The sequence below is a fragment of the Globicephala melas genome, chromosome 3 (genome assembly GCF_963455315.2).
Source record: "Globicephala melas chromosome 3, mGloMel1.2, whole genome shotgun sequence".
Lineage (NCBI taxonomy): Eukaryota > Metazoa > Chordata > Mammalia > Artiodactyla > Delphinidae > Globicephala > Globicephala melas.
The window spans coordinates 32,254,523-32,272,300 of NC_083316.1; the positions used below are offsets into that span (position 1 = coordinate 32,254,523).

General features: G+C 41.8%; 2 protein-coding genes across 2 annotated transcripts in view; both read right to left on the reverse strand.

The window, feature by feature from the left end:
- C9 (complement C9) overlaps positions 1 to 4,776 on the reverse strand; it is a 46,076-nt gene extending 41,300 nt beyond the window's left edge. The window contains 1 exon segment of the mRNA XM_030881948.2: positions 4,700 to 4,776. Within this exon segment, the coding sequence (XP_030737808.2) occupies positions 4,700 to 4,776 (77 nt within the window).
- Positions 4,777 to 17,023: 12,247 nt separating this feature from the next.
- The window catches only part of DAB2 (DAB adaptor protein 2), a 52,850-nt gene continuing 52,095 nt past the window's right edge, over positions 17,024 to 17,778 (reverse strand). The window contains exon 16 of the mRNA XM_030882053.3: positions 17,024 to 17,380. The gene's annotated coding sequence lies outside the window, so the exon portion shown is untranslated. The remainder of the gene's footprint in view (positions 17,381 to 17,778) is intronic.

Sequence of the window (17,778 nt, forward strand, 5' to 3'; positions counted from 1 at the left end):
TTAAAAACACAGATGGATACAACCAAAGAAGGAGAAAAAAAACTGATGTTTTGGATATTTTCAATTCTTTTTTTTTTTTTTTTTTTTTTTTTTGGCCACACTGTGTGGCTTGTGGGATCTTAGTTTGCCAACTAGGGATCAAACCCCATGCCCTCTGCAGTGAAAGCATGGAGTCCTAACCATTCTCTGGACAGCCAGAGAATTCCCTGGACATTTTCAATTTAATAGTTATTCCCAAGTTTAGTGAGGGTTTGGGTATTTTTCCTGATTGTTAAGTTTGATTAAAATAAATTGAATGATAATTTCTAGCATTTCTGAGTGCTTAGTTTATGGCAGGATCTCTTCTAAACTTTTATATTCATTATCTCATTTAACTTTTTACATCAGCACTATGAGATATCTTCTACTAGTATTATCATTCTTGAAAGATGAGAAACTAAACCACAGAAATGGTGAGTAATTTTTCTCAGATTACACAGCAGCTACTTGGTGGCAGAGTTGGGATTCAAACCCAGGCAGTTTCTCTCCAGAGGTGACCTACTCAGCTACTCTCTGGATTTCTAACTCCCAGTCTAGAATTTCTTAACTATTAGAAAACGAAGAATAAAATAAATATGACAACTATAAACACCCACATATGCAGCCAGAAAAGGAATGACAAACTGGGAAAGACGTTTGTAATTCATACTAGAGAAAAAGGACTAATATACTAAGTCATCATAGAAATCTCTAAGTGAAAGACAAGAGACTCAATAGGAAAATGGGCAAAGAATATAGATAGTTCACTGTCCCCCAAAATACATATAGCCTTTAAACTTATGACAAGATGTGTAACCTGATTAAGAGAAAGGCAAATTAAAACTATTCAAAGATGCCATTTTTCACCTATGAGGTTGTCAAATATCAAGCTGTTGGCCTAGAGCTCCCATTGGCAAAGCTTTGGAGAAACAAGCACTCTTACGCTCTGCTGGCGAAAGTGTAAAATAATACCCACCCACGGGACTGTGGGGCAATTTCAGCAAAAGCTTGAAGCCGATACCTTTTGATCCAGTTATATCACTTCTCGGAATTAATCCTCAGGTACAATTATCCATTTGCAAAATGATATGTGAATAAGGATATTCATTGCAACATGGCTTATAATACAAAACTGGAAACAACCCAAATGTTCGTTAATAAAAGCGGTTATCTGAATTGTATATCCAGACAATGGAAAATTAATCATTTGTGAGGAGAAAGAGGAAGTTCCTTTTCTACTGATACAGAAAGGTCTCAAGGATATATTGCAAAGTAAAAAGAAGAAAAGCAAAGTACAAGATAGTATATATGATATGATACCTTTTATGAAAGAAAGAGGAAGAGGAAAATTATAGTTAGGTCCATGTTTTAATCCACATAAAGACATACTGGAAAGATACAGGAAATTAATAAAGGGTATTCCCTGTGGGGAAAGGGTGAGGTGGGAGATGGGGAGTGATCTAAGTACTTTACATATAACACAAATCTCATGAAAAGCTAGGAGTAGGGAAATTAAGACTTCTCAATGTATACTTGTTATATTTTTTGACCCTTGAACCAGGTAAATATTTTGTTATTTACAAATGAAAAGGAAGAAACTAACGATAGCTATACTCACAGCCACCTTGCCTGTCACTGTGCTAAGCACATTGCATTTATTATCTCGGGGATTTCACAGCAGGTCACATTTTTATTCTTATTGTGCAGGTGCTAGGAACAGGTTTAGAGAAGTTAAGGAATTTGCTTAGGGTCACACAGCTAGTAAATTGTGGACCTCAAACTCAAACCCAACTGCCTGGCTCTGGAACCTATATTATGAGCTGTTACTCTACTTGTACAGGGTTTGTTTTTGCTTTTGTTTTTTCACATTTCTATTCTACCTTGAGAGACGTAAGAGATGATGTCCCCTCAAGACCTAGTCTCATGGGCATGCTTGTGTTTGCAAACAAGTGATTGTTGGAAATCCCCAACTGTTCAACAGTTGCAATAGCTCATTGTAGCAATGGCTTAAGATACAATGTCTGTGGCCATGTGCTCTCCCCCGAAGGCTAGCTGTAATTCCATCCCCTCCTATCCTAAACCAGAAAGCATATCAAAGTGAAAGGAATAGCAAGGTTATTATTTTAAGGAATACTTCACATTTATTCAGTTCTTACAGCGTGCCAAGCACAGATGTTGTAAGTGTATAACATGTATAAAGATTTAATGTTCACGTAGAACCTTATTAGGTAGGGACTTTCCTTGTCATTGTTATGGGCTGAATTGTGTTCTCTCAAAAAGATATGTTGAAGTTCTATACCCTGTACCTCAGTATGTGACTTCATTTGGAAAGAGGGTCTTTACAGAGGTCATCAAGTTAAAATGAGCTCATTACGATGGACCCGAATCCAGTATGACTGGTGTCCTTCTGAAAAGGGGAAATCTGGAGCCAGACAGACATGCACAGACAGGAGAGGATGTGAGGATGGCCATGTGATAACAGAGGCAGAGATCAGAATGATGTAGCTGCAAGCCTAGGAATGTGAAAGATTGCTGGCCACCACCAGAGACTAGGAAGGATCACCCACCAGAATTTCAGAGCGAGCGTGGCCCTGCTGACACCTTGATTTCAGACTTGTAGCCTCCAGAACTGTGAGATGATAAATTTCCGTTCTTTGAAGACACGCAGTTTGTGGTACTAGGAAATGAATACAATCACCATCTTACAGAGGAAGGAACCAAGGTACAGAGATGCTGAGTAACAGTTCGTAGAGGTTGCCCAGATTTATACAGTTGGTCAGTAAGTATTGGCGCCTCAACCTGAGCTTGGGAAGGCTGGTTCCAGAGGAATGCTTCATTCTGATCAAATCTGTATCTTAAAATCATTTGCAAACCTCAGTTCTTTGGCTGAACTGCATGCCCTGCTTCATGGCTGGTCTGAACACTCTGTTTGACCTCAACCCCGTATCAAAGGGCAGAGCACAGAGTGTTTGGAGCAGGACAACCCTACCACACTCCCGAGGGCATGGCAGTGAGAGTGATTGCAGCCAAATCCCAGCCAGAGGTGCAGCTGCTCAGAGCTGGGGGGCAGCCAAGGGGGCTTTCTGGTCCTCCCTGAAAGAGATGAGGGTGGCCAGGACCCAGGGGGTCCAAACTTCAAAGCGGCGGAAGCCTTCCTCATGGCCTCTCATTTTCTGACGAGCGAGAGTCACAATCCAGGAATTCGGGTTTTTAAATTACTTTTTTAACTTAAGAAAGGGTCAGGGTAAGTACAAGAGGGCTAAAGCCACTTTCAGTAACTGCCTTCCCAGATCCCCTTTGTACCTGATGCCCAGTAAATGCAAATATTTTCTGAATAGAACAATGCTTCTTTTTTTTTTTTTTTTGCGGTACATGGGTCTCTCACTGTTGTGGCCTCTCCAGTTGCAGAGCACAGGCTCTGGACGCACAGGCTCAGTGGCCATGGCTCACGGGTCCAGCCGCTCTGTGGCATGTGGGATCTTCCCGGAACGGAGCACGAACCCATGTCCCCTGCATCGGCAGGCAGACTCTCAACCACTGTGCCACCAGGGAAGCCCTAGAACAATGCTTCTTAAATAATGTGGGAAGAGGAAGTGAAGGGATGAAGGAAACCCTGGCGGAGCACTTCACCCAAGCCCTGGCTGGTCCGTAGAGTGCCTCTGTGTGCCCCCTCCTAGAAGATGCAACCCTGTGAGCAAACCACGTGCCTGGTGGGGTCCAGGCGGAATGGCAGCCTCCACTGCAGTTGGGAGGCTGGCAAAAATGTGCCTGAGATGGACATTAGCGTCCAAAATAGAATTTGGTGAAACCGAGACTCAAATGACCAAAGGGAAATTGGATACAGGTCACAGTCACAGCAGGCAGAGGGACAGTGTTTGGGTAGATAATTTCCCCCAGCTATATTGTCAAAGGCCAGAATATTTTAATACCATCACCGGATGAGATCATGCTGTATCAGATGACACAGGACTGTGTGTTCTCCAGACACTCTGGGTACAGTGTAGACAGTCAGTGAGCACGTCTTGTCTGCTTGGTTTATCTCCTGGGTGGGCTTGGTGTGGGCTTCATGTTCCCAATTAGGATCAGAGCATAAGAAGAGAAAGTGTCTTTCCTGGAAGCCTGGCCGACAGGTCTGCACCATGGTGATTCTTCTCAAATGGAAGAAAATACCACCCTAAACCTAAGGACAAAACGTGTGCCTCTGGATACAACTTGGGATGTCACGGAGTAGAAGCAAAATGCTTAAGCTTTGCCTGATGTGGGGCAAAAGGAGGATGTAGCCAATAGTTAAGAGTGTTAGACACTGAGGCAGAGTGAGGGAAAGATTTATTGCCTTAAATTTAAACTTCTCAGACCTTAGATACTGATATACCCAGGTTTATTATACTCTAGTAAAAACCAACTTTGTTTCCTAAGTCCAGTATTTGAAGACCATCTCAGCCTTCACACTTGAATACCTTGTTTAAAAGATATCCCTGGAAACAGCAGCAGATATCCTCAGAAGACTTTGAAAGACACCCTCAGGCTTTTTCTCACCCTTTTTCAAAGTTTAAATTCTGGGGCTCTATGTCTCGATGTGTGTAAAAATGTTTTACCTGCTTTGCTGCTCTGCTACTAAAGCAAACTCTGAAATATCGAAGCCTACAGGGAAATTCCAGAGACAAAGGGAAAAGCGACTCACCTGGGAGTGGGTCCCGCTCTCAGGAGACTTATTTCTAAAACGCATATTGCAAAGGCGAACCTCCGGCTGGTAGACATCTGCTCTAGCTAGGCAGCTCCGAGTGGAATGGCCAGAGGGTTCCTGGAAGACATTTATTTGCAAAGGACTGGGGAAAAATTATTGTTTGTTTTTGCTTAGAACTTTTGTCAGATTGGGCTTCCTGGGTGCCAAAGTCCAATCAGAGGAGAGTCATTTCATAACTTGGGCTTACCGTTTTGGCCAAGAATATACTTATCAATCGTACATTCAGGCAGGGGGCCTGTGAATGCTAAACGGCTGAGATTAGCAGCAGTACTGTGTTGAAAAAAAAAAAAACCAAGCAAACAGAAGACTCCGGTGGTTTTCATTTTGGGAGACTCTGGAAGGGATGATAAGAGACTGTGTAATTTGGGGAAAAAAAGGTCTGTGGATGATTCCCATAGAGGCAGAAACTCAAAATTAGTAAAAGAATTGCACCAACCAGAAATGGAGGCACAGACGTAGATGTTCCAATCTGAGGATGAGCTGTGTGGGTTATTTCCACGTGGGCAAAGTGTAAAATGCATCTACAAACCTGGCTTTTTTTTAACAGGTATAGTGGGTCATTTTGAAGAATCCAGGTACCCTCCCTAAGGCCTTTCCAATATCTTCCAGAAGGATATGGTCTCTTTATCTCAGAAACACACCTGTCAGCAAGATAGAGTCTGAGATGGAATAACTTGCTCTAAACCCATCGGAAAGAATTTTTTCCCCTCACTTTTATGTTCTTCAGGACTTGTGGAAAGGGCAGGTTATTTTGGAATTACAGGAAAATGGGGACATCACAGCGGCTTTTAAAACACTGGTTGCACAATAGAATGACTTAGGGACTTGTGAAAAAACATTGGTGCCTGACCGCTCCCACCTGATACTAATTATTGATCTGGGATGGGGCCCTGCATCAGTATTTTTTAAAGCTTGCTGGGTCATTCGAATGTGCGGTCAGGGTCGAGAATTCAAATGACTACCTGGAGAAAAAACACATGAGATGCGGTATGTTATTGATTTTTAAAAATTCGCTAACACTTAAGGGGACTTCATAAGTATTCATTAATCAAAAATAGGCAATTTTCAACCATTAGCACATACAATGACGAGCAAAACAGAGGGTAGGGTTGAGGAGATAACAGATATAGAGCTAGTTTTTCCAGTACTGCCTACCTTTTGATCTTTTCAATGGTCTTACCTAGAGTAAAATTACCTCGTCTTATCACCCTTTCTTGCCCCCTCTTTTCTTTTTCTTTTTTTATGCAGGGCTAGAGCTCTCTAATGGGACTAATTTCATCAGTTCCTGAGTCTGCTGTGTAGACAATTTTCATGGTTGACATGTAGGTCATGCAGTTGCCAAGTAATAAGGTGATTCAAATGTGTGCGGCGACACTTATAACTACATCGATGAATAAATCTATGCAACAAGACACTTCTTGGGAATCTTTGCAAATGACAAGTGGGCTGTATCCAGATACGGTAGGAATCTGTCAGATATAATGGAAGAATGCTGAGCCCCCTCTCTTACAGGGCCTCTCTGAACCCTGCCAGGATATGTATGGAAAGAAGGACTTGGAAGCAGGCAGGGTACAATGATGCTTTATGCTAATTAGACTTAATGCTAATTGATTAGACTTCATGATAATTGACTTCACAATTAGATGTGACTGGAGATTGGAAAATCACCTCTCTCCTTGGAGACTGACTCACTGGAGGCGGGGAATGGAGTATAGGGGTGTTTCTTCGCTGACTGGTTTGAATGTTGAATTGCTCCGTAGAAGTTATATTTATTTTTTTCTCCATGGTTCAGGCAAAATGTAATGTAGCAAAGTAATGGAAGCAGTAAAGTATAATAATAATATACTATAATAATAATTATTATGAAAATATAGTATGTCTTACATTTTTGTCGCACTTTTAACTCTTCTTTGCCCTTAACATCTATCATGTATAGGACATGTTTTGAAATGAGGTTTGTGTTTATCTCAGGGAAATGAAGACTACAGCAGTGAAAATGGTAACATTTTTAATTTGTGTAATACTTAATGGCTTCCAAAGTACAGAATGAATAAATGTTTATGGAATTTCTGTAATGTGCCAGGTTATATATGCGTAATCTCATGTAATCCTCAAGATAACCCATTTTACGGTTGAGGAAACTGAGGTGCACTGAGATGACATCGTTTGTCCAGCATCACCCATCCCCAGTGGTGAGTAGCTAGAATTTGAACTTGGTGAATCTCAGGCTCGTCCATCAGTTCTGTTGTTATTATTCTAATTATGTAATATGAAACAACATGAAATTATAAAATTCCTCACTGAATCCTCTCAACTCCAAAAAAGGTAAGCTTTCAGTCTAGTCTTACAGATGAAGCTCAGAGAAACGACAGGCAAGGTGACATGTAAAGAAATGGCAGAGGTGGGATTTGAATAAACCATGTCTTCAAACTCTCATTCCAGGGTTTCCCACTCTGTTGAGGGTTCTCTAAGTTTTCACCACTCAGGGGCCTTTTAAAATTAAAAAAAAAAAAATATTCTCACTGGTTTCAATTTGCTTGGGAACTTTGCAAGGTTAAATTATATTTATCGCACAATAATAATACTTTTCCCCATTTTTAAGGCAGAGGCATGCACACGTGGACATTAGGATGTGTGCCCATCAGGCAGAAACCCCGAATTTTTACTGAGGTGATATAAATGCATTGAGCAAAATTTCCATTTGGCTCTTTTAAAGTGGTAGAATCAGTTTTTTGAAAGTTTATTATTAGTAATTTCATGGACTCCCTTTTAGGGTCCAGAGATTTCAAGTTGGGAACAGTTGTCTCATTCCATATAGGCTTCTAGCTGAGTCCCAAAAGATCCATGTGTCTTCCAATGCTATGGACTTGTTGTGCTTTTACTTACAACACATGCACTTGCTGTAGATAATTAGAATCATTGAACAGGGAGAACTTGGAGATGACTGTCCACTGTAGACCCCTTGGTTTTAGGTGTGTTTTCCTTGCTGCTAGGTCCTTAACATCGAGGATTGTGCCTAGCACACATTAAGCTTCAATAGATATTGCAAGTTATATGCATTAATAGATGAATGAATGAATACAGGTGGGGAAAGTGATGTCCAGGACAGGTAAGTGACACATCCAAGGTCACATAGTCAGGGGCAGAGGCAGCGTCAGATTTCAGCTCTGTTCACTGCTGGTTCTGTGCCTGTTCATTACAATATTCTCAGCTGAGCTCTTTTACAAGAAAGGGGAAAGAATTTCTCTAGGGGGTGGTTTTGGGGCTATTGTGAAGCTCAGTGGGGTGATGTAAGTCTGGCTGTCCCTTTACAGTAACGAGGATTCCTGTGGCCCAGATCTGTTTACAATCACATCGAACTACTTGGGAAGCACTTGACTGCATTACAGCACTTCATTTTAAGGGAAGATTCCACACAGTCCCTTTCTCTTTTGAAGTTCACAAAGTCTGGCTCTGTTACCTCCTGTCTTTCTGTTTACCAACACTCTTGACTACCTACCTTCACAGAAGGCTTTGACATCATGTTAGAATCTCCTTCTCCACTCACATCCCAGCATTTCCTTTGTTATTTCAGTATTCTTAAAGGCACCATACACACTGCCTTGATTTCATCAGTTCTATCAATATTTGTCTTAATTCCATTCAGCCCACTGCCATGCTCAGCTTCATCCCAACACCTGTCATAGCTTTACCTTGATAACGTCCATGATCTCTTCTCTGACCACAATTTCCAATTCTTCCAGCTACCTCACTCTCATAATACTCTCAACATCCCCTTTCTTTGGCTTTACTGAGACATCCAGCTCCTCGATTTCTCCATTTTCCCCCAGATTAACACCCTCTTGCTGGCTTCTTTTCCTTTCCTCCTCTGTGTGGATTCCCTGCCCATTAATGGGCCCTTCTCACAAGCTCAACTCCCTCGCACCTCTTCCATCCCTTGGACCACCGTCTACAAACTCTCATCCTGGGATCAGTCCTACCAGTTCAGTTTTCTGCTGCCCTGCCTAAATCGAGTTGGACACTCATCTTTGTTTACTCATTGGACTTTGGACAGGTTCTTTCTCCATTTCTCTTAAAGGCTCCTTCACCTCTTGCTCTACCGAGAAATTCAGAAACACTTTGGCTTCCAGTGGGTGCCTGTCATGTCAACTTCCATGCACCTCAATCAAACCTCAGAGGAAGGGCAGGCTTGCTTTTATTTAGGAAAATCTGGTGCTCTATAGTTACCTCTTGACTTGCCAGGATTCTGCTGTATTAGCTGTGCTTTCCCTTATATCCTCCATTTCTTCAGTTTGATCAATTTCTTCTCCTCAGCCTTGTGCATATGCTCAAATCTCTTTTATCTTTATAGAGTTCTACTGAATTCTTTGATTTTTTTCTCATTGCTACCACCCTTGCCAGCCAAACTTTTGTAGTCTGTATCAATTTTCTTCCTTTACTACATGGTTCTTCCTTTACCTTCAACTTATTGCAGCCTGCCTTTTATTCCATTGAAGACCTCCTTACTGCTAAATTTGAGGTACATGTTTTGGCCCTATCTTTGTCTCATAGACGCATTTGACCCTACTGGCCACTCTTATGCTTTAAAATTCTCTGTTCCTTTGGCTTTTGTGATACAACATTTCCTGTTCTTCTGCTTCTCAATCGTTAGCTCCTCTCCCTTGTCCATCATGCAAATTGTACTATTCCCCAGGGGGGTCTGTCCTCTGTCTTCTTCACTTCTCAATATCTACCTACTTTTCTTACCTACGCTTTAAGAATAAACCTATCATTTAGAACCAGAAGTCTCAAAGGGTGGTCTGTTGAAGTTCCTTTACCAAAATCTCCTGAGTTCTTATTTTGAAAGTATAGATATCTAGAAGCAATAGTTTTCAAAAATGTAAAGCTTATTCTGTTACTTTCCAGCTTAACAATCTTCGAGTAGTTCTAAGAAATCTCCAGGTGGATTTTAATTTGTCCATAAGTTGAACTTGCCATGTCTAAAATCAGATGCGTAATTCTTTCCCTGCCCCTGTCAAGGAAGCTCTTCTTATATCCCTTATTTCGTTAATGAGTCACCACCTGCCTTGTTTTTCTGTTTCTATATCTCAAAATCATCTTTGTCTTTTATTGCATTAATATTCTGACAGTATATGAAATGTTAAGCAGTTACTTCATACTTATTTTATAGTTACTGAATGATTGGTTGATTTCACTTGCTTCAGGTATATTTGGCTTCTGGAACTTGGAACTTTGACAGAAAGAAACTAGCATTTGAGGACCAAAATATATACAGACTTATTAGTTAACGATATGTAAACCCAGCTAAATATAATAGGGGATTGAATTTTTTTTCATTCAATTTTATGGTAAGCATATTGGTTATAGGAAGTATAAGAGGAGAGAAGGGGCTTCCCTGGTGGCGCTGTGGTTGAGAGTCCGCCTGCCGATGCAGGGGACACGGGTTCGTGCCCCGGTCTGGGAAGATCCTACATGCCGTGGAGCAGCTGGGCCCGTGAGACATGGCCGCTGGGTGTGTGCGTCCGGAGCCTGTGTTCCGCGACGGGAGAGGCCACAACAGTGAGAGGCCCACGTACCGCAAAAAAAAAAAAAAAAAAAAAGGAGGAGAGAAGTACTGTGGGGAGAATACAATCTGGGTGAATGTAAGGTATGCCAGCCTAGAGGCAATGGTACCAGTTTTTGGAGGCAGTGAAGTGGATAAGTGGTTAACTTGAGGTTAAGCGCAAGGACACTGGAGCCTGGGCTGGGATTCCACTCTGGCCACTAGCTGTATGACTTTGGGCAGTGACTCAAGTTCTTTGTGCCTCAGTGTCTTCTTCTATAAAATGCTGGTGGTAGTAGCAGCCCCCCTCATAGAGTTAATATGAAATTAAATTGTTTATTGTTACACTCTCAAAAGAGTGTCTGCCTGTGGTACATGCTGGGTAGGTGTTTGGTGGTATTATTCCACGACTCCTGTGGACCATCCCTGAATCCACTACTCTTGCTTTTCAAATCTGGCGGCACTGTGCCTGCAATGAAGAATTGCAACGTCCTTAGAATGAAGAAGCTCAAAGCCCTTTAGCAAGTAATTACAGTTTCACAGTCCTCCCCTCAGGATCCTTTTAACTGAAATAGCACATCCCTTTGAGTTCAAATTAGGTCGTACTAACATTGAAGCCTCCTGGACTTCCCTGGTGGCGCAGTGGTTAAGAATCCACCTGCCGATTGTGATTGACATGTATACACTGATGTGTATAAAATTGATGACTAATAAGAACCTGTGGTATAAAAAAACAAACAACAAAAAAAACAACTAATACTAAACTTTCTTTGGGTTATTTGTATGGAAATGTGTTAATATAAATGTTTCAGACATTACATGAAATTTCTAAAAATCTTATATGTTCTGGTATAATGTTATAAGTCATAATTTTAGTCATCACTTTAAAATGTATATCTCAGAAATAACTAAATTTCCTTGTCAGTTGCATTATTATGAATTTTCATCAAATCTTTAACCACGGTCATTTTTAAGTCTTCTGTCATTTACAGACAGTTCTGGGTGTACTCTGATGCTTTTGCAAAAGTGTTCCTGTAAAAGGGTTTCATCTTCAAGGAATTCATGGAAAAGACTCTGACAAGTACAGGTTTCTGGTAACTGACTATACTGCTGAACTGAATGAATAAGATTTTCAGAACTCTGATGGAAAACTACTGAATTCATAAAAGTGCTAACAAAAGATCAAGATGAAAAAAAATTAATTACATGGGACTGAGTGAACCGATGAGGATGATTATAATTTTTGTGACTTTCTGTTGGAATAAAAAAAAAAAAAAAGTAGTGGTAACAGGTAGGCTATAAGCTGTAGTCATGTGATATGATTATTGAACTGCCCAAGGCACGATAACAAAAATCCTATTTATTTTGAAAACAGAAGTACATTAGTTATAGTGGGAATTTTTACATGCTATAAAACAGTTTTATGAAAAGATTTAGTAATGAGCTCCTAGCTTTTATAGGCCAGGGGACATATCTTATCTTTAAACATTAGGTACTCTTTTCTCTCAGAACCATTTATGTTCTTATACCTTGTCTGTGTGACTTTTCATTTACTAAATATCAATGTTGTTGAAGATTCATCTATTTATATTTATGAAAACTGAGCCTCTTAAACCTTATACAATTAAAAACAAACAAAAAAAAAGAATCCGCCTGCCAGTGCAGGGGACACAGGTTTGAGCACTGGTCTGGGAAGATCCCACATGTCGCAGAGCAACTAAGCCTGTGCGCCACAACTTCTGAGCCTGCACTCTAGAGCCCGCAAGCCACAACTACTGAGCCCACACGCCACAGATACTGAGCCCGCGTGCCACAACTACTGAAGCCTGCGTGCCTAGAGCCGGTGCTCCACAATAAGAGAAGCCACCGCAGTGAGAAGCCACCGCAGTGACAAGCCCACGCACCGTAACGAAGAGTAGCCCCCGCTCGCCACAACTAGAGAAAGACCGCGCGCAGCAACGAAGACACAACGCAGCCATAAATAAATAAATAAATAAATAATAAAAAACGTTGAAGCCTCCTGTGCGGTGACTTGTAGTTTCCCGCCCCCTTCCATTTTCTTATGTGTGGTGACCTTCATGGTACTAACTCACAGAGACTAGTCCTCTACATTCTTTGGCTTCTACCTTCTCGTAAAAGTGCCTTACCATTAGCTTTGCTTATTGTGCTCTCAGCTGTGCTTCTCTTCTGCCCTGAGGGTGCTATGGAGTCAAAGACTGCCCTGATCTATCTTTGGAGGTCAGCCAACTTGGGGTTAACCTATGACCCAGGCATGTGGGAAACACATTAGCTGATCTATCATCCAGTTCCAAGGCCCTCTTGCCAGGACTGGCTTCATGGGCATGGGAAGTAGCACAGGGCTCAGCACTCAGGAGGGCCCCAGGCTTTGTTTAATGCTCTGCTGGTACCATCTTGAAATTCTGAATTTTACGTTGGGACTTCTGTTTTGAAAGCAAAGTTTGATGGGAAAGTGGAGCCTGTGCACAAGCAGAAGAAACGTGCACTGTGTGTCCCCCTTTCCATGACACCCCATTTGCACAGGGTGTTTATGTTGCCCTGTGAACATGGGATTCAGGTGGATTTATGATGTGTGGGACTTCAGTGGCTCAAAGTAAAAGTGAGTATAACTAAGTGTGTTACGTCTAAGACTAAGTTGGGGGGGTGAAATGGCTGTGGGTGGGACACTGACAGTCCTGAGAAGTCACACTCTCTGAACCAGAACTTCCTTCCAACCCACACAAAACCCCACAAATGACCAAGAAACATTATCATATCTTTCTTCCTAGTGTTCCTTCCCTGCATCAGCATTCATGTAATGCTGAAAATAACAATATAGAAGGAAAGAAAAAATAGGGCAACACGTAGTTTCTTTTTTTCTATCTTTTTTTTACTCATTAGTGAGATGTGCTGGTAGGATGCACGTGTGTCAAGAAGTGAATTAAAAACAGCTGAGTTAGCTTTGTGCAGTGTTTCTAACAGTTCTGGGAAGAATGAAATCTGTGCAAATACATGTGCATATATGAGTTATGAAATACAAAAATTGTGTAATTTCAGTGATTCCGCATATAAGTTACAGATTAGAGTTAAAATTCGCACTAATATTTTAACCTTTTAATTTTTCTTTACTTAAACAACATTAAATGGCAAACAAAATACATCATGTTAAGAGAGAGATTTCAGAAGAAAGGAGATAGCTTTATATTTTATTGCCTTTAATGGTACTTTTTCCCCTGCTTTTTGAACAATGGATTTTTGCTCCTTTTTTTTTTTTTGCAGTACGCAGGCCTCTCACTGTTGTGGCCTCTCCCTGTTGTGGCCTCTCCCGTTGCGGAGCACAGGCTCAGCGACCACGGCTCACGGGCCCAGCCGCTCTGTGGCATGTGGGATCTTCCCGGACCGGGGCACGAACCCGCGTCCCCTGCATCGGCAGGCAGACCCTCAACCACTGAGCCACCAGGGAAGCCCTTTGCTCCATTCTTGTTTTTATTTTGCTCTGAGCCCCACAAATGATCCAGCCAGCCCTGCCTCTTCCTTCCTATAAAAGTTGGTAAAGTTAAAAGCTTGATTTCCCAGCCTCCCTTACACTTAGCAGTGGCCACGTGACCACATTCTGGCCAGCGAGCCATAGTTGAAGTCCACTGGAAAGGCTTGGGGAAAACCGAAATGCCTAGTTCGGGGAGCAGACTTTGATTGTACTGCCTTTCCCCTTCTGCCCTCCTTGAACAGTAATATCCTATTTGGTGCTATGCAGCCATCTTGTAACCATTAGGAAATAAACATAAGAAAAAAACCAAAGGCTATAAAAGTTGGAGTGAAAAGCTAAGCCTCTGTGTCCTTGAGGGTCTTGTTGAGCTGCTGAGCCAACACCAGCAGCCATCAATCTAGACTTTTTTGTGAAAAAAATAATCCCCTACTAATTTTAGCCACTGTGAGCCTTCCATTACTCTTGTCCATTCATTACTAGTGGACTCGTGGGCCCTGAACTGCCTGCCTTGCCCAAGTTCTTTCATCATCAGAGGAAAATTCCTCCTTCTTTCAGCCCTATTGTTTCCACCATCAAGGCTCTCTACCAGTTTCACAGGCCAGTGAGGGAGACAGGGAGGCAATGTCCTATTGACCCTTCCTTTTCTTTCTCACCCCTCTCTGCTATAACTCCTGTGTTCCAGCACTCCTCTTAGCTGCTCCCAAACAAAAGGTCCTGTGATGATCCATCAGTGTAAGTAGGTACCTGGTGGAGGCAGCCTCAGACACACCCCGGAGACATCCAAAACCCAGACTCAGACCAGTCGGGTCACCCTGTAACTTTTGGACCAGCAGTAATTTCTCTTTCTTACAATTAAGGTAAGATAATAGAGATTGAAGTCAAGCAAATGAAAAAGAATTGACAGAAAACTCCACAGCTAACATCATAAGGAAAACTTAGTCTGGAGCCCTTCATAGTTGGAATTTTTTTTTTCTTCTTCTTCTTCTTTTATGATCACTCCATTTTTGGTCCCCGCAGAAGCCCAGTTTCCTTGCCACGAGCAGCCGCCACTGTCATCTCTCTGGGGACTGTCACTCGTATGATTTCAGCACATGGTAGAGGTCCAGTAATTAAGCACATACTTTCAGAGAAGCAAGGGAGAACAAGGGGCTCAGTCCCTCATTAAGTGAGACGACACCTGGGTGGGTCTTGTCCATCAGCTTTGCTGTAATTAGGACACGTTAACAGGGCTGCTGCCGCCACAGCCCATGTGTGTCCATGTTTGGCATATCAACTTAGGACGTGAGATGTAGTTGTTTTTAATAGAAGGGGGTTCGTTAAAACATAGCCTTTCCCAGCAAGAATTAGGCATTTTATTATTTAGCAATCTCCTCCAACGGTTATAATAGCTTAAATATTTACCAGGGACTGTTGGGGAGCTCCTGTCTTTCACTAAGAGACTTTGTATTGAAGCTATTCCAGGAATATGGGTCAGAGTCCTCACTTGTCAGCTTATTGCAGGGTCAACCAAACTCCTGAGTTAGCTATATCCTCTGTTCTTTCCCCTCCCTGCTGTCAGAACAGGAAAGACACACAATCATACTGTTTGGCTCTCGAGACATGATGGTTAACATTTTGACAGAGGAGTTTGAAATCGCTGCCTGAAAAGATCTCCCTGCATAGCTGAATGAGACCTCAGCTATGGCTCATCGTCTAGAATGTGGTCACATGGCCACAGCTACGTGCAAGGGAGGCTGGGAAATGAAGCTTTCAGCTTTACCAACTTCCACAGTAAAGGTAGTTAAGATGCACAGTTCCACAATCAAATACCTTGGAAACCACTCAAAGAGTTGAAGCAAATTGTAGCCATTTTAAAGCATGGATGACATTCTCAGATGAGCTGGAACAATAACAGATCCCACCTTGCAGAATTACAGTAGCAACAGAATGAGGTTATGTTGTGTAAATGGTAAAGCACTTCACAGATGCAAGATTATTTTGAGAAAATCAATACCTTCTCCCTTTGTAGTGCCTGTATGTGAGAGAAGTGGAGGCCCAGGCTGGCTGTTAAAGTTCAGCTTTTAGCTTAGATCTATGTGATGCTTAAATGAAACCCTCTTCTGCGATAATAGTGTTACCCTCAAAGCTGAATTCCTGGCTTACAGGTGTGAACACCACTGCTACTAAGAGACTCTAAAGAGGTCTGTTTCTACTTTGCAGGGACACTTCAGGAAGCACCTCCCTCGGCTTGATCAACAGTAGTTCCTACTGCACTGAAGTGAATGTCATCCCTTGTACACATGAGCAAGGGTTAACCTCTGGCAAGATCTTGCTTAAACCACATGGCAATATCACACAGGTTCAGTGGGTTAGATATATTGCAGACCATTTGGATAAGCCACATAATTTGTGCAACCTGTGCTTATCAGCAGCCTTCTCCAGTTCATCTGTGGTTTACTGGAAGCTGGTCACATGTGGAGTCTGTTTCTCTATATTCTACTCCTTGTCAGAAAGAGACCAAATGTTTCAGTTAAAGGGAAAGGTAAGGCAGTACTACCAAACATCCCCTAACAGTAAATGCCAATCAATGACACCTACTCTGTCAAGTTCATCTTACTCCCTAGAGGAGTCACGTTTAACACCAAGACTTCTACAGTCAAGCAGGGTCTGCCTTGCGGTCATCTCCCCTGTAGCTCTAGGTCTTCTTGAAATGAATGAGAGCCTTGAACTTTTTTAATAGGGGAGAGTGTTTAAGAGTTTCCTAGTGTTAAAGACATTTGAGCATCGGCCTGACCACCTAACTCAGAAGCTCAGAAGCCTCTTCTGAGTAGCTTATACAAGTCTGGACCAGTCCACACAGTTGTGTTTTGATGAAGTCAGACATGGCTAACTAAAGAACAAGGAGAGGCAAAGGGTAAAAGGCATGAACCAACAGTTCACTAAAGAATGATTTTTATACTAGACATAATTGAGGTTGTTCTGGTACAGGTCTTATCCGCTAGATTCCCATTAAACTCCCAGGGAAGGACTATGTATAGGTCTGAGAGAGAAAATAGAAGCTTGAAAGGCATGAGACAGTAATTTCCCTGTGGTCCTATTTCATGGATTTCCACTTTTTCATTCTTGTGACAATCCAGAATCTATTATAACTAACATTTGCTGACCTAACCCTGGTGTACGCTGTACCTTGACTCTACTACATCAACTGAAAGCAGGGGTCAAATGAACTGATGATAACACATGAGATTCTGCCATTCCAGTTTATTGAAATGAGTAAATTTATAGCTTTCTTTGCATACAGAAAAGTGCACAAGAAAATAAGTATGTACAAAACAATTGTGTGGCTGTCCATCACTTTCAAAAATTCAATTCCCTAGAAACAGTTGCCTCCAGTTAGCACATTTAGGTATTTGGACATATAAAATACTATTTCAAGTCTGTGTTGACAATGACTGAGTGGGAAGTCAGATGGAAAATGATGCCATACGTGATCAGCTATTATCATTCAACGTAAAACCACAGGCCTTTAGCTCGGACTACTTGGAGCTAATCAGTAGAGGTTCAGGAGGCCACCATCTCGTTTAGATCCTGAGCAGTCATCCTCTTCTTCCACCTAAAGATAACATTGTATGTGGTTGATTAACACCCACAAGAACCTGAGCACTAGGGGTCAAGAGACAACATTAAAAAACCCAACATAAATAAAACAAAACAAAACGAAACTCATATGGCAAGAACAAACCCTTTGAACTGTGCTGACAATAGGACTGAAAATGAACTGGAAAGGTTTCCAAGGTTATGAGGAGAAAAATATTGCAGGCATTAGATTTTTAATGATAACACTGCAGATTTCTTCTCCCACTTATCATCCTACTAACTGTGAGACTGTGTGGCATCCAGAAAGCTTTCCAGTTACTTGATAAAGGCCTGGCATTACCCCAAATAAGCACCTAATGTTTGGCACTATCACATTTCACTTTGTGATGTGCTTCTCTTCAGAACACGGTCCTT